Consider the following 26,025-nt stretch of genomic DNA (forward strand, 5'->3'; position numbering starts at 1 on the left):
AAAACCTTCAGCTCGTGCTTGTTGAGGTAGTCCATTGTGGATTTTGAGGTGTGTTTTGGATAGTTATCCTGTTGTAGAAACCATCCTCTTTTAATAGTCAGCTTTTTTACAGACGGTGTGATGTTTGCTTCCAGAATTTGCTGGTATTTTATTGAATTCATTCTTCCCTCTACCAGTGAAATATTGCCCGTGCTACTGGCTGCAACACAAGCCCAAAGCATGATCAATCCACCCCCGTGCTTAACAGCTGGAGAGGTGTTCTTTTCATGAAATTCTGCACCCTTTTTTCTCCAAACATACCTTTGCTCATTGCAGCCAAAAAGTTCTATTTTAACTTCATCAGTCCACATGACTTGTTTCCAAAATGCATTAGGCTTGTTTAGATGTTCCTTTGCAAACCTCTGCGCTGAATCTTGTGGGTGAGGACACAAGAAAATTTGGAGAAAAAAGGGTGCAGAATTTCATGAAAAGAACACCTCTCCAACTGTTAAGCACAGGGGTGGATCGATCATGCTTTGGGGTTGTGTTGCAGCTAGTGGCACGGGGAACATTTCACTGAGGGAAGAATGAATTCAATTAAATACCAGCAAATTCTGGAAGCAAACGTCACACCGTCTGTAAATAAAAAGCCAAAGATGAAAAGAGGATGGGTTCTACAACAGGATAACTATCCTAAACACACCGCAAAATCCACAATGGACTACCTCAAGAGGCACAAGCTGAAGGTTTTGCCATGGCCCTCACAGTCCCCCGACCTAAACATCATCAAAAATCTGTGGATAGACCTCAAAAGAGCAGTGCATGCAAGACAGCCCAAGAATCTCACAGAACTAGAAGACTTTTGCAAGGAAGGATGGGCGAAAATCCCCCAAACAAGAATTGAAAGACTCTCAGCTGGCTACAGAAAGCATTTACAAGCTGTGATACTTGCCAAAGGGGGTGTTACTCAGTACTGACCATGCAGGGTGCCCAAAGTTTTGCTTTGGGCCCTTTTCCTTATTTGTTATTTTGAAACTGTACAAGATGGAAATAAAAAAGTAATCTTGCTTAAAATATTAAAGAAGTGTGTCATCTTTAACTTTATGCCTTTTGGAAATCAGGTCATCTTTTACTCGCTTAGCTATTCACAGTAATAGAAATTTTGACCAGGGGTGCCCAAACTTTTGCATGCCACTGTACATGGACATACATAAAACCTAGCTGAACTGGTGTGTGATAAACGAAAACCTGGAGTCAATTTGTGTGACATTTGTTGGACTTTGCCACATTAAGATGGCTGCTAGTTTGTAGAACAAAAGTTCCTTATGTTACAAATTGACTACATTCTTAAATATGACAAAAAGACAGCCTGCTGAATTCAAAGCAATTTCATTATATTCTTTAGAGTCAGCATTCGATTCTCAATCCAGGTAGGACAGTTTAAATCCAAAATACCACAAACAAATCCCATTAAAAAAGTTATTAGTTCAAAGTACTGTAATTAAAAATACTTACCTTCTTCATTTCTCCACTCAGCACTCTCATTTTCTTCATCTGTTTCATCTTTCCTTGGCAATACTGAACACTTTGTTGGCAAATCCTCCTCCAGTGCATTTGCATCACAATCTCCAGCATCAGTCACACTCTCATCTTCCACAATATGCAATTTATCTTCATCATCCGTGTCTGAACTTGCTTCAACAACATTATTATAATTGGTAACTGCAAAAGAAATTATAAAATGATTGTTCAACTTTTGACTCGTGATACCTGCCAAAATGTACTAATGGTTATCCTGTGCTTAAACACCCCTGAAGGAGTGGTGGAGGCAGGTACTCTTAACAGTTTTTAGTATTTAAGGGGACATTTTGAAACCTATATCACACATGAGCATGGGCCAAGTGGAATTAACATAGATAGGTACTTGATAGTCAGCACAAAAACAGTGGGCCGAAGGGCCTGTTTTGATGATGTATGACTACAGTTCTAAAATCAGAAAATGATGCCAATGCTCAACATGTCAGGCAACATCTATGCAGAAAGAAACAGAGTTGACAATGATCCTTCACCAGAATTGTTGAAACATTCCCTTGCAACAGAAAGAACACGTTAATACTGAAATTTGAATTCAGTTTTACTACTAAAGCTAATCAGGTTGTACTCCTAAAATATTTATCTTATTCAATAAGAGTACTAAGGGTATTCCAAAGTATTAGATTTGTATGTGTGGTGGGAAAGAGAAAAGATGTCAGTTTCTGGCAGTGCTCACAAACTGACATTCTCTAATGAAAACAAATGTTGCTGGACTTCTGGTTTGGAATTGAAAACAATGTATAGTTAAATCAAAAAGTAATTTACCTTTCATACATTTAGAGAAAACCTACAGTTCTAACAATGAGTAATTTCAGAATTACATAACTACTTTTTGAGGCTCCACATAGAAATAACACTTCAAGTCATTATAACTGAGCTACCACATCAGGAAACAAATGCACCAAAAGGAATGCTGAGAAGAGAAGAGAAAAGAAACTTGTATGGATTAGGGCTGATCTTCTGACAACTGGCAGGAAGTGCAAGCTGGCTGATCTTATGCCACTGGGATAATGTGCCTCTGACAATGTAAACCCTGGTAAAATCTCGCAACTGGCAGCAGGTCCTCTGCAAAGTACAGGGTCTCCAATTTATTGGACCCATCCTGGAATTTTACTGTTGTGTATCTGGAATCAAAGAAGGGGGCTGGTGAAAGCCAGAGATAGGCAGGGGCTAGAGATCAGCAAGGCTGAGGAGGATACAAGACTTCGCCATGAAGTAATAATTAATTTAAAATTTTCTACAGTTTAATTTACTTATGCAAGACTTCAGAAGCCATAGATGAGGTATGCCGCATGTGCCAAGATGGCTGGAAGTAGGGTTCATCTGCCACCTGCAAAGTTGAGGTACAGCTGGCTCACAGAGCCATTTTAAAGTGCTCAGCAGCGTAGTGCAATCCCTGGTAAGTCGGGGAGGACAAGTTGGGAGATTGGCAGATGACTGCAGGCAGGTGCTTGTGGTCATTCAAACAGCTTCCAATTAGAAAACACCACAAGTATAAATTGCGGGCAGGCTTTTGGAAAGTACGGCCTTTGGGTTACAATAAAACAAACTTTCAACTTATTAGGGTCAGTAGCTGCAACCTCAGAACAATTAAATAAACTGCAAATACTACCAAAATGCAGATTAAGGGTCCAGTACAGAGTGCAAAAAGCTGCAAGGTGTTTTTAAGATTGATTAATGCAATCAATATTAAAAATGGATGAGTGAAGAGAAGAAAGCAAGTATCAACTTTACTAAAAATTTTAAATGAGCAAGGAAGCTCTAAAGAAAGCAGAGTTAAGAGTGGAGTCATTATTATGGTGGATTTACTCAGCGCTAATAATTAACCTAAAAGCTAGTGCCCTATTGAACCAGAATCTGAACTTCAATGGTTAATTTATAATGTTCAGAAACAATAATATACAGGTATACCACTGTGGTTCTTAAATCAAGTAACTCAGTCCACATTTATCTGTGCCAGAGTCAGAGAACCGAACAAGCACTCAGGAGGTTTCTGGCAAGGCACAATAAAGCCTCAGATGGCACACTGGCACTCCTTTGGAATTTACAGACTGAGAGGAAGCAAAACTGGGTGCCTTTTACAAAAAATTAAATCTTGTAAATAATATTAATTTAATGAAACACATTAATTTTAATGTTTTTTTTAACTACTTCAAGGAAAATAGTAAATAATTTACCTTTTTCCTCCTGATCTCCAAGCAGGGAATTTTATTTCAAACAAATAGAGGTTACTAATTATATGTCAGATCAGCTGGACTGGATTTGCCAGTATAATACTGAAGAATCTGAACAAGATAGGATTCTCCCATTAGATTCTGTCAGAGCAGAGTAACAGGTCTAACAATGCAAAGTCAAAAGATTCACTGCATTTGCCACTCCACATCCTAGATTTACAGCAGGTCTGCACACATCCGGGACTTAAGGTGCGAGCTGGATCGTGATATTGGGGGGGGGGGGGGGGGGGGGGGGGAGAGGAGTGGGTAGTGGTGGCTGACTGAATACCAGCAATTCTTTTGGAATAGGCAGTGATTTTGGTAATATGAAAGATTTCCTCGTTATTGGATTTGAAGACATTTTCTATTCATAATGAAAAATGTTAAATCTTGGACGAGGTTAAATATCATCACACACAAAATATGGGCATCACTAGATTTTAAATAAACTTCAGTTAGGCAGTGATTCATACATTGTCTGTATTCACCTACCTAGAAATTTCTACCTGCTTCAATGCTACACATGTGAAAGTGAATGTTACCTTGAGTAAAATGTGATTAAAAAGGTCCAACTAGCCCCAACTGCACCACTGGTAAATACCACTAGACACATCCCATTGAAAGTTTAGTGTATTGCTGGAAGAAATTAGCTCATGTTTATCCAAAGCACGTTTGTTGTTTTCATTCACACACAGCCAGGTTTTCATTGCACCACTTGAAATGCAGCTGCACAAATTAATGCAGGTCTCAAGCATGGCACTGGGAACCCAATTCAGGTAAGATAAGATTATAAGATAAGATTTCTTTATTAGTCACATGTACATCGAAACAGTGAAATGCATTTTTTGCATAAAGTGTTCTGAGGGCAGCCCACAAGCGTCGCCATGCTTCCAGCACCAACATAGCATGCCCACAACTTCCTAACCCATACGTCTTTGGAATGTGGGAGGAAACCAGAGCACCCAGAGGAAACCCACGCAGGCACGGGGAGAACGTACAAACTCCTTACAGACAGTGGCCGAAATTGAACCCGGGTCACTGGCACCGTAATAGCATTACACTAATCGCTAGGCTACCATGCCTCTTTAAACTTATTTACTGATTCTCCTTTGGGCCCGTCAAAATCAACACTCCTCCCCCCCACCACAAATCATCTAATCTTCCCCAAATGTACCACCTACGATCACCGAAGTAGCCCCTCACACAATGATTAAACTCCCACCGGACTTCAGAATCAGCTTTATTATCAATGACATATATTATGAAATTTGTTGTTCTGCAGCAGCAGTACAGTGCAAGAAATAAAGACATTAAAAATTACTATAAGTTACAAAAATAAATAAATAGTGCAAGAGAGGAATAACGAGGTAGTGTTCATGAGTTTGTGGACGGTTCAGAAATCTGATGGCAGAGGGGAAGAACCTGTTCCTGAAACGTTGAGTGTGGGTCTTCAGGCTCCTCAATCTCCTCCCCAATGATAGTAACATGAAGAGGGCGTGTCCTGGGTGGCGAGGGCCCTTAATGATGGATGCCGCCATCTTGAGGCACCACCTCTTGAAGTGGTCCTCGATGGCGGGGAGGGTTGTGCCCGTGATGGAGCTGGCAGAGTCTACAACCCTCTGCAGCCTCTTCCGATCTTGCACATTGGAGCCTCCATAACAGGCTGTGATGCAACCAGTCAGAATGCTCTCCAGCGTACATCTGTAGAAATTTGCAAGAGTCTTTGGTGACATACCAAATCTCAAACCCTAATGAAGTAGAGCCACTGGAGTGCTTTTCTCGTGATTGCATCAATGTGTTGGGCCCAAGATAGATCCTCTGAAATGTTGACACCCAGGAACTTGAAGCTGCTCACCCTTTCCACTGCTAACCCCTCAATGAAGACTGGTTTGTGTTCTCCCGACCTCCCCTTCCTGAAGTCCACAATCAATTCGTGGGTATTGCTGATGTTGAGAGGTTGTTGTTGCAACACCACTCAACCAGCTGATCTATCTCACTCCTGTACACCTCATCACCATCTGAGACTTCTGCCCACAGCCCAATGATACACACAAATATCTTTGATCAACGACCCCAATTCACTAAATACTCTCTAACCCCAAATCACCACTACCATTGCTGACTGATTACCTATTCTATCTTTTCAGCAATCCTCTTTCCCCTGTGCCTGCCAAAGCACAGACTAGACATCTTATTTCCTTTGTGCTCTCTTCACTGCTGCAGCATACAAGAAGGAAGATCTTTTAAGGCCAGATGCCATGGGCACTTCTGTATTTCCAAGTAACTGGCCATGACCAAAACGGATGCTGCTTGTCGCACAGCAAACAATTAACACATTACTGAAGGTAGAGGATATTCTAAGCAAGCATAATTAATAATTTGAATGGTGAAAGCTTAACATGCTAAACGAAAACATGTTAACTAAAACCCTTCATTGAAATGCATGTATTACAGATAAATTCACATGCATCATTTCCTGATATTCCTTGCTAGTATTCACAATTTCCAAAGTTGATGTAATTCTGCATACAGCCAGCAGTTTCGTAATTCACATGTTGTTGCATTATGCAAGTGTTGATTTTTTTCATTTGATAACACAATGTTTTCCTTCAAATGACATCAAGATATGCACTGCTAATTGATGAAGAACGAAATGTGAAAATAGGATACTGATTTGGAAATTCAAGATCAATGAAACCTATAAAATCCATTTAGATACCAAAGTGCAGCAGTTAATTCATGCTGAATTAACTACTTTGCTCTTACATGTTAAACAGAGTCTTTTAAGGCTCATTTATTGACTGTGTAATGCTTTCTTTTTATTGTTGATTTCTTTCAAAAATGCATTTCTACAAATTGTTTTACCTTCAACCTTTATGCAATAGTCAATTTGATGGTGAACAAAAACACACAAAAAAAAAACTTTAGAACTGCATTTTGAGGGGAAATAAAGAAAATAGTGCCAATTGCTCAAAGTGAGCAAAATGAACCCAGATTTTATGGGGAAACATTGTTACTTCCAGATTACTGAGCAACTACAGGATGTCCCACTTAGGACTGTGAAGTTGCAAAAATTTCCCATATTTAGAAATGAATCTGCCTGAACAACATGTGCAAACACTTCCCTGTTCATTTCAGGGGATAGGAAATAACTGAAATGACCCAGGGTAAGGTGGACTTATTTTTTTAATGTTATAGGATTTTCCTTTTAAATGTTTTGAAAATATGTATTTTGTTTAAATATTTTTGTAATTTGAATGTTTTGAAACATTTGCAAATATTGTTTCAGAACTTGAACAGTTCAGCCAAGCTGGAGGGCACATTCAGGTTTTATGCAGCCTGAGCTGCTTCTGCTTGCTCCCTTCTGCACCTTCATGTTGTCCCATTACATCACGAGGATCTGTCATTTTCTGACAAGATTACATATCCAAATATTTCAAATAATTCGCTAATGGGCAAGGAGGTTCATCACCACAAATACACCTGCACATTCAGATAAAATTGTAACATGAGATTTCTACTTAAGCAAGTCTTCATTCCTTAAAAAAAATCAAAACTATTCATTCACAGGATGTGGATGTTGCTGACAATGCCAACACTTACTGTCTATCACTAAATGATCTCAAACAGAAGCAATCGAGAGTCACTTATAGGCCAAGTTGGGCAAGGATGGGAGGTTTCCTTCTCACAGAAGGGCATTACTAAACCAGATGAGTTTTTAATGACAATCCAGTCACTTCATATGTTTCATTACTGAACCTATTTTTCTTTAAATTCCAATTTTATTTTGATTACTGGAGTGAAGGGCTCGAGGTACAAGAGAAGGTCTGCTTTCCTTGGAGCAAAGGAGGCCGGGAGATGACATGACAGTGGCATACAGAATTATGAAAGGCATAGACAGCTATGGTCTGTTTCCCATGATATGGGTTTCCAAAACTCAAGGACATAGGTTTAAGCTGAGCAGGAGAGAGCGCGGGAGATTTAAAGGGAATCTTCGGGGCAAGTTCTTCACACAGAATAGTTGGTATCTGGAATGAGCTGCCTGAGGAGGTGGTGGAAGCAGGAACATAATATTTAAGAGGCATCTGGACAGGTACTTGATTGAGCTAGGCATATGAGGAATGTGGAATTATTGCAGGTAAGTGGGATTAGTAAAGGTAGGCATGATGATCAGTATAGACATAGTAGACTAAAGGATCCATTTCTATATGTACATGAAACTGAATATAACTATATTCTCTGGCTGCCATGGTGGGATTGAATTTGTGTCTCCAGATTAACAGACCAGAGCTCTGGCTGCTGGCCCAGTAACTTATTCATTACATTGCTGGAAAAGTAATTGTTTTTCAGCTTGCACATTATCAAAACAGTTAAATATGCCCTAAACTATGAGGCATCTTGCACAGAATGGAACAATGCTTTATTTCGGTTACAATGGCAAACTCTTCATTAATTTTATAGTCAGATTTTCACAGTTCATTTACACAATGTGAACACTAAATAGCTTTAGAATCAAGTTCAAAAAAACCTATTAAGTACTCAGACCACACCAGGTTTTGTAATATATATATATATATATATAAATATAAAAATATAAATACCACATTCTAAACTCAGTATTGAAATATTTTCAGACAAAAGGTGATTACATAGAAACTCTTGTCATTATTCATTGTAGCAGTTAAATAAATTTAGTTCTTGTTCTACTGTTCACCTCTTAAGGTAGCTTTCAATAATTAGTATACACTGTGCCATTCTGCCTTATTCTTAAGCTGTTCACTGTAGCAATCTCTAGCTTTGAAGTTTAAATCTTTTTTTTAAACAACACTGAAGTAGTTTAAATTATGTATTGCAAAGGTGCTAAAAAATAAACAGGAAATTTTTTTGATGAGTTGAATGAAAATTTGTTTTGGGGTATATTTTGCAACTGTGAATTAATCATGTGAACTAATCATGTGAACCCAGGGCTATCCAAAACCTCAGACACATGCCAATAAGATAAAAACCTGATCCATGTTCAGATTAAAAGCAGTTAAGAAAAACTATCCTTCTTGTGCTTAAATGCATTTACTTTCTCTGAATAAGATTTGTTGATCATACTTTAAGAAATAACCATACATAGGATTTAAAAAAGCATTAATGTTTCATAGTATTCTTTGTTTCTCACACGAAAATTTTAACTTTCGATTAATATGCTTAACAATGTTAAATGCCATGCTCTGGTTATATCTCAACACAAATGATCAACTATTACTTCTTTCTAAATGAGGCAGCCCCACCATTCTTAACCAACTTACAACTGACCTCTTTGAATAATTTGAATATAGTGTCTTGAAGACAATGGCGAATTTCATCATTGAAACTGATAATAATCCAAATTGAGATTCTTTGGCCACTGAGAGAAGCCAGTTGAGGGGGGGGGAAAGAGACCCCTGGCAACAACTTTCACTGTGGCAGACATCAGCAAGACTCCTCTTGTATTACTACAGTCAATTTATCTCCATGAGGTCCTCAAGAGTTTCAAAATTTATTTTCTTGTAACATTTCTGTTGTGCAGAGTTTTTGGAGGAGGTTGATGGACATAGCAGATTATGCAGTGATCAATTATGCAGTGATCAATCCGACAACCATCAGTAGCTGTCATAATGTGGTGGCATGAGCATCTTTCTGTGTCTCACTCAGACAAAATATATAACCAGTTCTTGGACTGGGGGGGGCGGGGGGGGGGGGGGTATTGCCATGAGCTTGTGTGTTTGTCTCTGACAAAACAGGGTGCTGATGATGACAAAACTGTGCTCTAAGCACGTTGTCAGCATGACCACTCCACCAGAGTTAATGTTCCCTACTTCTTCCTTGCCAGCAGGTTGGTTTTTTTTCCATCCTACTGTGAACTCTAAGAGGACACAGAACACAGTTTGCCCCAAGGTTACCATGAAAATCAGCCTTTGCCTCATCTGTAGCTTCCTGGGTTGGGATGTTTGTACCGGTCACAAAAGCCTCTTGGTTCTATGTTGAGGATCATGAGGTGTTCACTAATTAGATCGGGGGACTTGCTGAGACACCGGACTAACTGGTCAAGAAAAATCTTGGTTAAATTCCAGATTGTGTGCTCAAGGTTAAAAGTTGTATTCCTGTGTGTACAGGTAAATAATTATGGTAGATTGAAAGTAATGGTGTTTTAAGAAAAAAAATTAAATTTCATCTCCTCTAGGAATCAACTTACAATATAATTGAATGAGTTTTGAAGACCAAAATGGGTAGAATATTCTGATGGGTTAATTCTAGGACACCGCTCACAGTTGGCAACATCATTGCCTTCTTAATGGCAAAGTTTAGATCTCATATTCTTAGAACAGCACTTATAAACTAAAGATAACATTTCTTCAATGACCTCTGCATCTGTGTCAATTCAACTTCTGTAGCTGTCCCACTGGTGAGGAAAAACCATTCAACAAAAAAAAGTAATTCTAATCTGAATGAGATCATTACTAGAAACGAAACACATCCATTCACTAACACTCTCATTCAGGAACATGGAGCCCGTTTTGTGTACAGCAGATATTCCAGATCAGGAAAAAAAATATTAAGTACAACAGGAGTAGTATCTTGGAATTCCAAAAAGTCTTGATAAGTCTTCAGATGGTTAATAATTGGGCCACAAATCTGTTCACTGGAATGCATACGTGTAAGTCCCATATCCTGAGGTGTCAAATGGCCAGTTTGGTACAGTGACAAGGATTCCCCAGCAAATGACAGTACCAAAGATTCAGGAATATCAACTTGGTGATTTATTCCATTATATTTAGTGTACATGCCTAAGTTGCTTGGGGTGACACATTATAAATCTTTTGAAAAACAATTTAAGGTAAATAGAAGTTCTTATGCACTTAATCATAAGAATCAGTGTGAATATTCTTAAAAACCTAATAAAAATAAAACTATTACAACCCTAAATTGCAAGTAAAACATTAGAAAATGTAAAAGTGTTTTCTACTTGTATAACAAGCAATAGGATAACTAAAAGGAGGCCTATTAGGGTCCACATGGAGGCAGAGGATGGGAGCAAGGTTCTTAATGCAACTTTATGGCCTTCTTTGCAAGAGGGGTATGATACTAATTTTGTCACTAAAGAGAGAAATACTTGATTGGAAAACGAGGTAGAGAAATGATAAAGCTTTAACATATTTGAGAGTGGATAAATTACCTGGAAGAACCATGTCTCATGCTGTTATAAATATGAAGGGAGGAAATTGCAGAGATTCTGATAATCATTTTCCAATTCTCCCTGGCGGGAGGAGTGGTTCCAGAGGACTTGGGGAGCTACTAACATTATATCATTGTTTAAAAGGGAATAAACCAAGTAACTTTATTAGCCAGTCTAACTTCAGTGATGGGCAAATTATTATAGTCAATTATAAGGGATGCTGTAAACATTCATTTAGAAAGCACAGTGACAGTCCTGGATTTGTTATGATTTAGATTAACCAAAGATTCAATCGTTTGAAAAGCTAGCAAGGAGAGTGGATGAGAGCAATGTGTTTGACATAATTAGTTCAGCATTGCCAGCCATTTGTTTTTATCTCAGATTTCCAGCATATGTAGTTTTTATTTGATTTTCATTTACCGACATTAATTTTCAGTGATTTGTGTACAAGAACACCCAAGTGACCACAAGCACCTTTGAATCTCTTATCGTCTAAAACTTATTCCACCTTTCTATTTTTCTATTCTGCTGTATTACTCCACATTTTTCCATATTGTATTCCATCTCCCATGTATATTAATAATTTAGGTTTAAAGATTGGGGTATGATAAATAAGTTTACAAATAACAAAAAAAATTAGAAATGTTGACAATGGGAAGAAATGTTTTGGGGCTGCAAGAGGACCTTGATGGATTGGCTAGTTGGTCTGGGAAGTGGCAAGTAGAATTCAATCTAAAGACTTGAGGTAGTGCACTTGGGGAGGTCCAACAAGGCAAGGGTGAGAGATGCAGAGGAATGAAAAAAAGGAACAAAGAGAGAATATGATCATCAAATAGCAGGTGGTTAGAGGCATTATAGGATACTTACTTCATTAGCCAAGACTTAGAATACAACAGCACAGAGATAATGCTATAACTATATACGATGTTAATTAGGCTACAGCTTGAGTGCCAAGAACTGTTCAACTCAACACATCTTAGGAAAGACAAGAATGCACAAAAAAAGGGTACAGAGGAGATTTATGAAGTTGTTATCAGGACTGGAACATTTTGGCTACAAGGAAAGATTGGATAAGCCAGGGTTATATTCTTTAGAACACAGGAGACAAAGGAAAGATTTAATGAAGATATAAAATTATGAGAGCCCTAAATACAGTGAACAAGACCAAGGAATCAAAAGCGAGAAAAAAAAGAGGAAAAGCTTCTTCCACATAGAGCAAGAGTATGGTCCTAAAGGACTGAAACCCTTATCGCATTTAAAATGTACTAAATATGTACTTGAAGTGTCGTGACCTGAAGGGCTATGGGCCTCATGTGGATAGTGGGATTTGAGAGAGTAGTTATTTCTCGACCAGTATGGACATGGTGGATGAAAATAGCGGTCTGCCGTGTTAAAGTTTTTATGAAAATGCACCAAGTCAGAGCAGAGGAAAGAGAAAAAGAAAACAAACTCTCCATTTGTGCAAAGCAAGATTATGACTAGTAATTAAGGAAAAATAATGGATCAATTCAAAATGTTTAGCAAGGCAATTTAATCAAATTAGTACCACAAGCTAAATATGGGGCAATATTACTTTCCAAGATTTCTAAGGATGGGAGGAGAGAGAAATTACTATCATAATTCTGGGAAAAAATGTGGATTTAAAAGTGTTAATTTATAAAAACCATGGATAAACTATCAATGATGATCATCTAAGTTGAGGTCAATTAAGCAGTTACTGAACTGTAATACTATCCAACTAGTTTCAAGCAGACAGTAATTATTTCAACTTGGAAATGGAGGATCATAAATGGTAACAAGACAGCATTTGCTGCACTTGAGAAGTTTCCTGATTAATGACTACAGGTTACACAGATGCACATACTTAGTGCAATTCTGTCAATTCTACCAGACCTTTTCCTTGATTTAGAAAACAGTGACTAGTATGTTTATTGGCAAGTCACCAAAAAGATTTCACCAAAGGACTTGACAACAATCAGTTATCTTTATAGAAGCCATTCTAGTATTTTAAAATGGTGGTGTCTGAGATAGCCCAAGGGCCAAATGTATTGTGAAGCTACTTTATTCTTTGCAAGGTTTTTGTTTTAAAAATGGAAGCTTTCTTTTGTACTAGTACACAAAACAAATTTTATGCCCATTAGCTCTTAAACAAGAATGAAGGCACATCAGGGAGGGAGCAGAGAAGGATGGAAGCAAATCTGAGCGTGGCACTAACATGTTCCTTTGGAAGCCAGCAGACACCCAACGAGCTAAATGGCTTCCTTCTGTGGTGCTTTAAATATAGGATGTGGTGCACATATGCAAATACATTGAGGAGAAAAGGGAAAGCACTGGGAGTCAGATAAGGCATGGAGTTTAGCAAGAACCAGCAGAAAAAGGGGAAACCAGTAGAAAAGGGGAGTACAAAGATATAAAATGAATTAGGAGATGAGACAGATTTTGGAAAAGAGGAAGGCGAATGTGTTGAGAGGTTAGTAGATTCTGAGCACAGGTTTAAGTTATTCTAAAGTGACAGTCAGCCTACTCAATATCTTTAACATGTAACTTTAGCTCTCAGCTCAAAAAGAACATTCATGCTTTTAAGTGTCTCTTTAAGATTAAAGAAAAAAGTCTCAATCTCCTACAAACTGACACAGTAGATTAGATTAGTATTCCTCTGCAAATAGCTTGCTTCCCGACTCCCCGAAAGCTCTATACCACTCAGGAATGTGGTAAAATGCCCTTCATTTTCCAGGTTAGGCATAGCAGCAGCACCATCGCTCAAAAGGTTAACGCCCAATCATAACAAGGAGCTCCAATTGATCAGCAATGGATGCCCAATGTATGGTAATCTATGGTATATGCAGTTTTAAGTTGCTATGATTTCTCCACCTGTACTTCCTAAATCCACAACCACATGAGCAGGTGCAAGGGAATTCCACCAGTGCCAAGCTCCTTTCCAATTTGCAACCCATTTTGACTCAGGCATATATTGCCGCCTTATCGTAGAGTCAAAATCCAGGAAGTAACCACCATTATTGGAACATCTTTGTATAGATTGCTATGGATCAGGAATGCACCTTGGCATATTCTTCTCCAGCCAACCAGGGATGGACAGAAAAAAAATTCTTGACAGCAAAAAAGAAAAAAAAAATACAACTACATTGCTATCTAAATTAACCAGAGTAATGGTTCGTGAAAAATAAAGAATCAGGCAAATGCTCATATGATTTCAAATAACCCTTGATTTAATCTACCTTGAAGCACATAATGGTTCAGAGGGATATGATAGAAGTGGGTGGTAAAGCAACGTGGAAGGAGTTTGTGTGGAGCATAAACATTGGCATAAATTATTTGGGCAGAATGTGCCATTTCTATGTACATAAATACCCGTATGTGCACGAACACACAAAAAGATTTGAGATTTTGTTTTGAGCAATCCACTCATTCTTCACCTTTTCATGAACTATTTTTAATATATAATAAAATCAGAAAATGCTGGTGATATGGAATGGGTCAGGCATGATCTAGGAGAGAGAAAAAGTTAATGTTCATAAACTTCTACCGGTTGAAAGTTCTGATGGAAGATCTCAACCAAAAAAGCAATTTTTTTTCTTACTCCACATATGCTGCTTGATCTGCTGACTATCTCCAGTAATGCCCATTTTATTTCAGATTTTCAGCATCTGCAGTGTTTTGCTTTTAGATATGGATGAAAATAAACTTTTTATGAAGCATTTAGGACAGTGAAAACTCTTCCAGTTTATTTCTTTCTTGAATTATCAAAGTTCCCAAATCTCTTGCAAGTTCTCTCTATGTCATACATTTTCTTAAATGAAGAATTCAAGGAATATCTGCTGCTGGAGAGCAGAATGGCAGTGGCTGACACTTTTCAGTAAGTACTTAATAGCTTCAGTGGTATTAGAGATGAAAATACCAGCTGTGAAAACAGAACTTTCTTCCACTAAAACAGAAAAGTCTCCAATTTTGCAATTTGTTTGGGAATAACAAGGCTGCATTTCAAATTTGACGAATGGGAGAGAGGTACAGGACTTTCATTATCACCAAGCTTATTAGTTACTTTACTGGCAAAGACAGCAAGATCAGAAGATGGAAAACTGCACATTAGACAAGATCAGCATCGAGTTCTAGACTTACAGACCGGCAGTGCCAAAGCTGAAAAAAGTTCAAGTCATTATAAGGTCTCTTATGTTGTTAACAGGAAACAGCTGTAAGAGCCCAGTGGTAGATATAGAGAAACAAAGGACTGGAGATGCTAGAATCTAGATGAAAAAACAATAAGATGCTGGAGGAACTCAGCAGACTCTGCTGAGTTCCTCCAGTGGTGGATTTGAAGGAAAAAGGTCTTTAAGATTAGGTGAATGTCCACGGTAATTATAGATCAAGTATGTGGACTGATTTTTGTGTTATTCAAGAAAAGCAAAGGATTCAGTGATAATGTTGGGCAGAACAGGAGCAAAGCTATTGATGACAGCAAATACTGCAAAGGAAACACTAAAAATCGTGAAAGATGTGAACAATTCAAATTTAGAAGAGTACCTTCAGTTTTTCTCTTTGAGACTAGAAGGCCCAGGTTGAAGTTATTTCAGTGAGGAAGTATATTTTAAAACAAAGACAACCAAAATTAAATTCAGGTGACTCAAGAGAGTCTAAGTAAACACCAGGGGCATTCTGAAACCAACCATTGGGAAATGAGAAATATTGAGGATTATATGACGTAGAGATAAAATACATAACTGACACAAGAGGAAATGCCAAGAACATTGAAGTTAAAATAATGAGATAGGAGACAGCAGACTGAATTTTGCATTGTTTGTGATGTTTGGAGGGAAGAAAAAGATTAAAGAATCATGACTGGTCTAATGACAAGAAACTGGTAGAAAGGGTGTTGTTCCTAGTAATGATGCACAGTAAGATGATGTATATACATACACTTGTAATTTTTTTGCTGCAGTTATGATGTTATTTTCACTTGCAAATGGGAAATTTCCTGTAAACACACATACAGGCAGCTTGTGAATCAGAGCCACACATAACCACAGTACTTATTCAAAATGGCATCCGGAGTACAGGATTATGGCCTTGGAAGAGATCAATAGTTCAGATCCTGAAACAGAATCTGGTTTGGCTATTTTTTCCTACAATCCTAAGTATGATTAAAATAGTCAGTTTTATCCATTAGCTAACAATAAACCATGAATATCCACTAAAACTTTCTCAGGTGGTAATTAGCTGCATCATATTCGTATTGCTAAGTATATAGTCTGATTTTTGTTTACACCTAATGAAATTCTGGGCAGGCAGAAATGAAGAGTAAATAAGTATTTCTATATACGTGGATATTTAACACCAAGTCAGTACTTCATTATTGATCCCTATTTATATAATTTCAAATTCATTGATGGGGAATATATCAAAAACTGATATTTTATTTAAAGATCTTTCTGAAATGAAATAAAACAATTGGACAAAATTTAATGCTTGCAAGGTTTTCCAGTTGAAGGCAAGGAAACAATCTTATTATTTGGCAAACTGAATAATTTTGTAAATGTGGTCTCTGCAGACCACATTTGTGGAAATGCTCAACTCAACATAGGACTTCTGTGCCAAGAACTTATAACTGTCAGTCAAAAAAAGTTAAAAAGCCTGAAAACAAATGAAGAGCACCACAAAAGCACAATTGATCAACTTCCAAATTAACAACAAATAGCTGATCAGCTGAAAAAGTAATGAATATAGTGGAACTGCATAGCATGTCAATCAATATGCAAAAGAAACAAATAGCTGATTTTTCTGAAGGATCCTCATGCAAAATATCAACTTTTATATTTCAGATACTGAGTAGCCTATCGACTGTGAGGCAAAGTAATAATGTTATATCAACATAATTAGGTGTTGGTAAGCAAAAATTATAGCAAATTTTGACAAAATTATTAGTTTTGCTCAAGTAGCTAAGGCAAGGATTTGTAATGAGATTTTGCACAAAACCTCTAGGTCAGAACGGATTGTTAACTGCATGGAATTCATTTAGTGAATATTCCATATACTATGAACATTTCAGTAACAAATTCAGAAATGATGAATGCAGATAAAAAGTAATAACAAGCTACTGAACATAAACACTGACCCAGGTCAAGAAATCAATATAATTTCTTCCACCACCAAAGCAAATTAATGGATATGTTAAGAATACATATACATGATCTTATGGTGTTATTCAGTGCTGTATACTTGGATTGACATGTTGAAGAACGACTCAAAAATACTTGAACCCTCTAGCTAATAGCATTGTGGAAATACTTTCACCATACAAGACCACAATAGTTCAAGGAGAAAGCTAACTTCCACCTTTACAATAACCAGTAGGTAAAGCAACTGGGATGGGCAACGAATGCCAGTATTACCAGTTTATTACCAATAAGCAGTTTACATTCAACTTAATAGCAACCATAAAGACTGAATAAAACTAATAAATTCTTGTTATTCAGATGAAAATTAAAAGTTGTCACTCTGGCACCAATCTATATTTTATAATTGGTAATTTAATATTAAATGACTAAAAATTAATTTGCCATTTAGCAGACAATTTTATAAAACTTGCGATATTCTTCAAACATTATGTATTCAATCTCTAGGAATTTTCTTAAATCAAAATACTTAAGAAAAATCATGGTTATTTTTAGCATTAGTGTTTTTTTTGTTTGCATCTAAGTGGGAGGCAAAAACAATCATTACAAATTGCCTTCTTCTGGAGGATTTCAGTTGGTTTGGAAATATCCAAGATTTGAGCACTGGTCTGTTTGGCCTTATGGGTTTTTCAAACAACTAAGATTTCAGACAATATCAGACCCTTCATTTGCATCCCTACAGAAAATACACTATCAGAAAGTTTAATCACTTCAAAAATACTGTAATATAATAAGGCACTATACTTTAACATAGAACATTACAGCACAGTACAGGCCCTTCAGCCTACAATGTTGTGCTGACATTTTATCCTGATAACAATACAAGTATGTTTTGAAATGGAGACACAAGTGACTGCAAATGCTGAAATCTGGAGCAAAAAATAAACTGCTGGAAGAACTCAGTGGGCCAGACTGTATTTGTGGTAGCAAAAGAATGGTTGCCAATTTGGGTTAAGACCCTGCATCAGGACGGTGAGAGGGAAGATAGCCGTATACAAAAGTGAGAGAGAGGGTCAAGACAGAAGCTGGTAGGTGATAGAACCAGATAAAAAGGGAAGGATGTTGGCAGATGAAACCAGGTGGAAGAAGAGGACAGGAAAGGTTAACCAAGGGAGAAGAAACCCAGGTAGAGGGGTACAAGGATTATGGGCAGGTGGAATTAGGTTGGGGGGGGGGTGGAGTGTGATAGTCTAGCTAAAAAGGGGAAAGAGGGATGGAAAACATGTACAAAAAGGGAGGGGGAAAGGAACACTGGAAGTGGGTTATCTGGAATTAGAAAATTCACTGTTCATACCACTGGGCTAAATGCTACCCAAGCAGAATACAGAGGTGCCTTTCTTCTAGTTTATGTTTAGGTTCACCATGTCAGTGGAAAAGGCAGAGGACAGACATGGTGTAGGAATCTGAGAGAGATTAACATGCAACCAGAAGCTCAAGATGGCCATTTTGCAATATTCAAACTTCATTTGGGTAGGCATACTGGAAAGAGAACATTCCATTTGTCAGAGGAGACAAAGAACATTAGGACAAACTTCATTGCAAGGCGATAAATAAAAAAAAAATGAAGTTCTGCAACTCCCACAGCAAATCTGTTTTTTTTAAAAAAAAAGTTTTCATCCCATTTTCTAAGCCATTATTAACAGAACAAGATTTTTAAAGAGGCACTCCATCCACCTTAGACCTTCTATCCAGACCACAGAAATTTGATTTAAGCAATAGAGCAGGAAGGATTATGAAATAGAGATGCCGCATGAACCATTCAACAAGGTCAGCAAATGCAAGAACTTGCAATTGCACCTTCTCAAATATATCTGCAGAAAGCTTTCATTGCTTGGCTTTCCACGAATATGATTCAAGCATGCTAAGGTTTAAACATTCATTTTCCAAGCTGATTCTAAACAAAAATTGATTTGCCATAACAAGGCTTCATCTCTTCCACTGTTTCATCATGAAATGCAAGTCAAATTAAAAACATAAATGGTTTCATTGTGATTCAAAGATTTTTCTTTTATAAAAGATTGAAAACAAAGTTGTTTCTCCACATAGCAAAATTCTAGCTATTAAACCAGCCATAAAGAAAGCAGCCAGCCAATTATCACTAATAATTGTGCACATGAGAATAACTATACACAGGCTAAGTACCATTTTAATATACCTGCTCCAAATGCCTTAATAGAATCTGCATGCAGAATATTATGACCAGTTTCAATATTTCATATTTAAAAATGAATCGTTTCAGTAGAAGCTATGACTAAAATAAATATTGACAAGAAACTGTTCTACAGCATCAGTTCCAAAAGATATTTCTAATATAAAAACTCCAATCATCTCCTATCCAACTCTTCAGAACTCACAATGTTTCACTGGGTGCTGATTCCCATGTTTCCATTCATGTATGGGGGCCCTGATTCCTGTACTCCCTTTAACCTTACCAGATTCACTGGAAAATTTATTATTCTACAGTAAGCAATTTTTTTTTTAAAAGTTAATTACAAAGTGTGTTGAAGCCGTGATGTCTACATGATTGGACCAGGACCAGCTATTGGTGATCACTGTAGGAAAGGTTTAGAGGGATGTGGGTCAAGTGCGGGCAGATGGGACTAGCTTGGATGGGCACCTTGGTCGGCATGGACCAGTTGGGCCGAAGGGCCCGTTCTTGTGCTGTATGACTCTATGAATAAGTACTAGCAGGAATAATATCCTAGAGACACTAAAATTTGCTAGTCCAGCACCAAAGTCCCATCTGTGCTGGATTTATGGAGTCTTATCATACTTCCACAACTATTCCACATTTAAGATGATTTTACAGAAGTTAAACCAACTTGATTTTAAGTGATATGGAACTTTTTTTCTATTGTTGGTTAGAAATCTGAACACAACTAAGTTGGTTAACAAGTTGACCACATGAAGCTCCTAGTGTGGTCATAGTTTTGTCATTGTGGGACAATGAACCACAGCTGGTTTGCTAAATCAGAAATAAAATTTAATACTCATTACTATCAATAAATTGGAAACCAGTCCCTAACTAAAATTAGGGGGCAGGTTCTGTGTCCACTGAGGATTGTACAAGGGAATCCACTTGGCTGTTGTTTTCAGAACTACAAAAAGGAATGGATAGGAGTGAAATGAAGTACTATTCAATGCAAATAAAGATATTTTTTAAAATTAGTTCTCAATTCCGATGGGTGGCAGAACTGCAAAGCTCAAAAACAGCAAAATTAAATACAAGATCTGTAAAACAAAAAATTCCTCTTTATACCTTTACCAGATTCCTTTACCAATCAATTTTACAGGGCTTTATTCCTGCTGTTTCATCAGCCATTAGTTGTGCAAGGGAAATCCAATATCAAACAGGTGGCGTGGTATTTTTCTCCTTCTCACGCATATTTTATTCTTTGTCATAGTAATGGCAGAATTTAGATCAGGAAATTACTATATGGCGAGTTTCAGATACGAGAACACTATGTATTCCTTCATACTTTTTGTATCAAGACACAAGTTACATTGTTCATCCAATTTTGCTTTACAATACTGCACTTTACAACATATTTTCAATGCAGATAACATCTCACTCAGTAAATAAACTTGTTTACACAAATCACCAAATGGAGCAAATAATCCTCCTATTTCATTATGACCAGCTTGTGAATAAATTGACAAAAATAACTTAACTTCCCACATTTATGTAAACCACGAGTTATTTCCAGTATTTTATCATTCAATGTCATAACTAGCTATGTGATAAATGTATAACTAGTAAACCAGGACAGACAACTTAAAGCTATGTAGTCTGTTGCAATTTTATAAACATCGCTGTATGTTTATAAATACTGCATCACTTCAAACTATGGTTTAGTTAACAGCAAAATGGTTTGCCTGTATTTGGAAATGAATGCTGTGTTTCAGCTGGAAGGCTTTGACGAACCACAAATATTCTTTTTAGTCTAGTTTAATGCAGGGTGCAAACCACGACAGAACAGTAAACTCAGGTGATAAAAATCTATAAAAGGTCTCCATTAAATCCTTAAAGACAGATTAACAACTTGAACTCAGCTCTATTCCATTGTGTCAATCACATACATTTACATTTCTCATTGCCCAACCCGAAGTCAATCACTGAGCACAAATTAGATCAAACCAACCTACTTCATGGCCTGTAATGGCTCAACTAACAACTGGATATAGCAGAGTCGTACTTTTAATTATGTTTTTCAGATCACACATTTATGAACATAGATTGCACACTGGGATAACAGAGTCATACCCAACCTTTTCCACATTAACCAATAGACATTTATTAAATACATACAGTACCCTTCAACAACCTTCATTATTTTATAATTATCCATAATAAAAGCCATCTGCAATTTCTTGGCCTAATTGCCAAATCCTTATTATGTTATCAATCCCTTTTACACTCAAGTCACCTTGTCATCAGTAAAGGATGCTTCTTAATATCAACATTAAAACTTCAACGGCAAGGTTTCCAAAAGAGAAGTTTGAAATTCGAGAAATTTGCAACTGGCAGTTTCCCTAGTGTTGCCTTGTCTGCCTTCTCGCAGTGATCTCCTGATTTTCATGACCATGTAGAAGTTTGATCCATTTTACTGTTTTGCAGCAAACTGTGCAAAGAGCCCAACATTGTATACCATGCAAACTATGCTTTACATAAATTCCACAAATTAGAGCATCCAACCTGAAGTGGCTGACCTTTTGACAAAAAGAACAAATTACCTCCACCATTAAATTGCAACCTCAAACAAATCAAAAAGACCTGACATTCTCTTCTCGAAAACACGATCAGCCAAATTATGTAAAGGTTCTTAAAATAGACATTATGAATTATTTGCATGTAAACACTTAAAATGGAACTTGCTTCTGGGAATTCAAATACATTATTCAAGAGATACCTTTCTGTTGCATCTTTGAAGAATTCTAAGTATAGAAATTTAAAATATTCATGTAAATAAATTGATGTGACAAAAATAGATAGAATGTAATACCTAAAAGACCAAAGAAATTAAAAACACAACCATAACAATAGCTTAACATTAACACATGTAGGGTTTGGAAGTAAAATAAATACAAATTAATCTCAAGACATTAAAATAATAACAATGCATATCTGTGTAAAATTACTGGGGCTAAAATCTTGCACTATTATTTTTAAAGGTAGTTTACACAATTTTCAAGAAACTAAAAATGCTTTATTACTTCACGTTTAAATATAACTGGTGCACCTACTTAAAACAATAACCATGAGGTGGGAAAGGAAAATATTTTAAACCATGATCTAGGTGGTCTCACAATTTATTGTATGAAAATAGGCAACATAACTTAAGCACCTGATAGCTAGGTCTGTAATTTCAAACGTCTGTAATGAGGAAAACACATTTGAAACTAATTATATTCCTCAACAGGTGCTTCCTACTGCCCATTAACAGAAGCAAACTATTTTCATTATCTGATGCATATTAATAAAATTCATTTGACAGTTCATACTGAAGGTTTCCAGTAAAATCTGCAAGGAAAACCAAGTAGAGAGTTCACGTAAAGTTCAGTCAACATATGGACAAAGCCTTCAGGAGGTGGCAGAGGAAAAGTCACACACAACTTTCCCCAGTGACCATTTTAATTTACTTCACAGGAAAAAGGGAGCATTTAGGAGGCGATTGTGATGGCAACATAAAACTTACCAATTATAAATGCTAATTTAGGATGAAAAACAGTTACAGGAATGATAACATTGTGGTTAAGGTACTGAATGGGTAATCCAGATTCCTAGACTAAAGATTCGGAGACAGGAGTTCAAATCCCACCATGGCAGCCGTGGAATTTAAATTCAGTTAATTAAATAATCTGGAATTAAAGAACTAATATTAGTAATGGTGACCACAAAACTACCAGACTGTTGTCAAAACCTATATGGTTCACTAATGTCTGCTGTCATTAATTACCAGTCTGTCTGTATGTGCCTCCAGATCCACAGCAATGTTGTTGCTTCTTAAAATGCCATCTGACATGACCTAGCAAGCCACACAGTTTTACCAAACTGCTGCAAGAAATATTATATGAAGCAGCATCTAGCAAAGTTCCAAGTACAAGATTTGTTGACTTCTTTACAACATACAGTAAAGGTGACTAAATTGGATAGGCCATTCTACAGACGAGCAAGGCTAGTTCCACAGAAATATAGGCTACTAGCTTTACTAATCTGTACAATCATTTATTGGATTTTGTCACACTTAGTGCAAAATAATGTAACATAAAATTATACTTTTCAATTAATACCTCTGACTCATCTATCACAATTCCTGGGAATGTCCTGTCCCACCAGCAAAGGGACGCAGCCAAGAGGAAATGACCCTAGAAACCAAATACTGAAAGTCTCATGGCATCAGAGGAAACACAGGCAAGTACACTTAACACCCTTCTTCAGCTGAAGAATACTTTATGTTGAACAGAGTGCAGAAGTACAGATTTGGAATGTACCAATTATTAGCCAGCACTTCCTTAGAGAACCACCAGCTAACTTCAGTCAGCTTGCTCCTCATGGGGCATTGCAATGCAGAAGTCATGAACGAGCTGGGAGTCCCTACCTCCTGTTTTGCCACTGCCCTCTATGCATAGTGTCCATGAGTGGATCACAATTGACTCAAGCTGAGGGGTCCTTTAGCTGTGAGCCAATCATGTGTAGCACAACCCCATTCATTTGAATGCGTCACTGACTATGTTGAAAAGCTAAATGCAGACAAAAAGTTTTTTCAGTAAAAATTTTACTTTATATTCTTCCTTTTAATTAATTTTCATCATTTTAAAATGTTTAAGTAAATGTATTCTTCTAATTACTTTAATTCTTTTAAAATTTCTAACTATTCAATTCTACTTGAACAGTTCCTAAGTGACTTTCAAAGACTTTTAAACATTTCATAAAGGCCTCTAATAGGAGCAAGCTGTCATGAGACCAATAGGGCAGTGTGTGGCAGAGCCTCATCCTGAGTAGAGGCTCACTCCTCCATGTGGGTCTGACTGCCACAGCTGTCCTCAAGGAAAATTGGAGTTGAAAGGCTGAAATAAGTTAAGTGAAATAAGGGTCAGATGAATTTGCTAGGACTATCAATAACTCAGATTGCAGAGTCCTAAAGGATAGAGTTGTCATACTGGGCCCGTGACAGGTAGTGAGAAAACTAAACACAAGGAAAAGTATTCCAGAGGTCATCTAAAACACTACTATGTCCTGAATAGTATCAAGTACTGAGCTTGCTGACGTACACTGACCTGAATTTAACAAGACCCCAAATATAAAATTCCCATCCTGGTTTTCAAGTCCTTCCACGGCTTCACATTCCAACCTCTGAATCTTCTCCAGCCTATAATCCTCCAGGTTAACTGCATTTCTCCATTTGCAGCGTCTTGCTCCCTCTCAGATTTAAATTGCTACCCTACAAAGTCTTCAGCTGTTCTGAGCTCTAAAACTCCCTCCCTAAAACCACTCTACCTTTTTGTCATTCTTTAGGATGATCCTTAAAACTTCCATCCTTGGCCGAGCTTTACGTCACACATCTTAACATATCCTCAACATAGCCCAGTGTGACATTTTTGTTTGATAATGATCTTGTGAAGTGTCTGGGAATGCTTTCGTTATATTGATCCTGGTATGTAAATAGAAGCTAGTCTTCTTCTACCAGACCACTGTTACCAGATGCAGCTATGCATAAACTGTAGTTCAGGTGCCCCCCCACCTCCCCCCCACCATAATGGAGGGGGCTGTGTTCCTTGAAAACCATCTATATAGCGATTTTCTGTAACACAAACCCGTTTTCCCCACTGAATACCATGTTATAAGTGGAGATGCTATGCTACGAGATGTTTTTCTCTCATATTAAGCCATTTCATCAACTAACAATGTGACCCATTGCCATTATTTAACAGAGACTGCAGATGCTGTGATCTCGAGCAGAAACTGCTGGAGGAACTCACTGGGTCAAGCAGCATCTGTTGGGGATGGGGAGAGAGGGAGGGGTGGAACTGTGGATGTTTCGGCTCAAGACCCTGCATCAGCCTAGCAAAATTGAAGTCAACATGAATCAAGAGGAAAATTTCCACTCTTTGGAGCCTTCCCTAGATGTGGGAAGCCAATAAGCTTAGGCCCAGGACACTGACCCAGAAGTTCCTCAGACCTAGACCTCGATATCTTTTGGTAGCTTTAATGACCTTCCCTCAATCATGAGGGTCAGAATCAGGGAAGTTCATTAATGACCGTTCAGTGAAATTGACAGCTCTTCAATAATAAAGCTATCCATTCTCACAAGTAGCAAAACTTGGGTCACTTTCTGGCTTAAAATAAGTGTTGACTAAAAACTGTGCCACACAGACGCAAAGCAAGAATGATTTTCAACAATTGAGAGCAACAATCTTTCCAATACCTCACCTATGGTGATCCCCCAAGGATATTCCATGACCAGCAATCCAAATCAAAGAACCACTTAAATGTTGTTGCTGCAATAGGAGGTATACTGTTGCAAGCGACTCACTTCCTGACTACCCAAAGATTCCCCCCACCCCCACTATCTTGGAGTCAAGAGTGCAATGAAATACTCCCACTTGCTTAAGTGCAACTCCAACAACACTCAGTTTGCTTGAATAGCATTCAACTCATCACACTCCATAGAACACTACAGCACAGAAAACAGGCCATTCGGCCCTTCTAGTCTGTGCCGAGATGGTATTCTACTAGTCCCATTTACCTGCACCCAGTCCATAACCCTCCAGACCTCTCCCGTCCATGTATCCATCCAATTTATTCTTAAAACACAAGAGTGAGCCTGCATTTACTACATTAGAGATG

General features: G+C 37.5%; 1 protein-coding gene across 6 annotated transcripts in view; it reads right to left on the bottom strand.

The window, feature by feature from the left end:
• zeb1b (zinc finger E-box binding homeobox 1b) overlaps positions 1-26,025 on the bottom strand; it is a 126,445-nt gene that overhangs the window by 41,301 nt on the left and 59,119 nt on the right. For all 6 annotated transcript variants that reach the window (XM_052016554.1, XM_052016550.1, XM_052016552.1 and 3 more), the window contains one exon: positions 1,495-1,701. Coding sequence is in view for 5 of the 6 variants with exons in the window: in XM_052016550.1 (XP_051872510.1) it covers positions 1,495-1,701 (207 nt within the window). In the remaining variant the exon portion in view is untranslated. The remainder of the gene's footprint in view (positions 1-1,494; positions 1,702-26,025) is intronic.

This window comes from Pristis pectinata, chromosome 5 (genome assembly GCF_009764475.1).
Source record: "Pristis pectinata isolate sPriPec2 chromosome 5, sPriPec2.1.pri, whole genome shotgun sequence".
NCBI lineage: Eukaryota > Metazoa > Chordata > Chondrichthyes > Rhinopristiformes > Pristidae > Pristis > Pristis pectinata.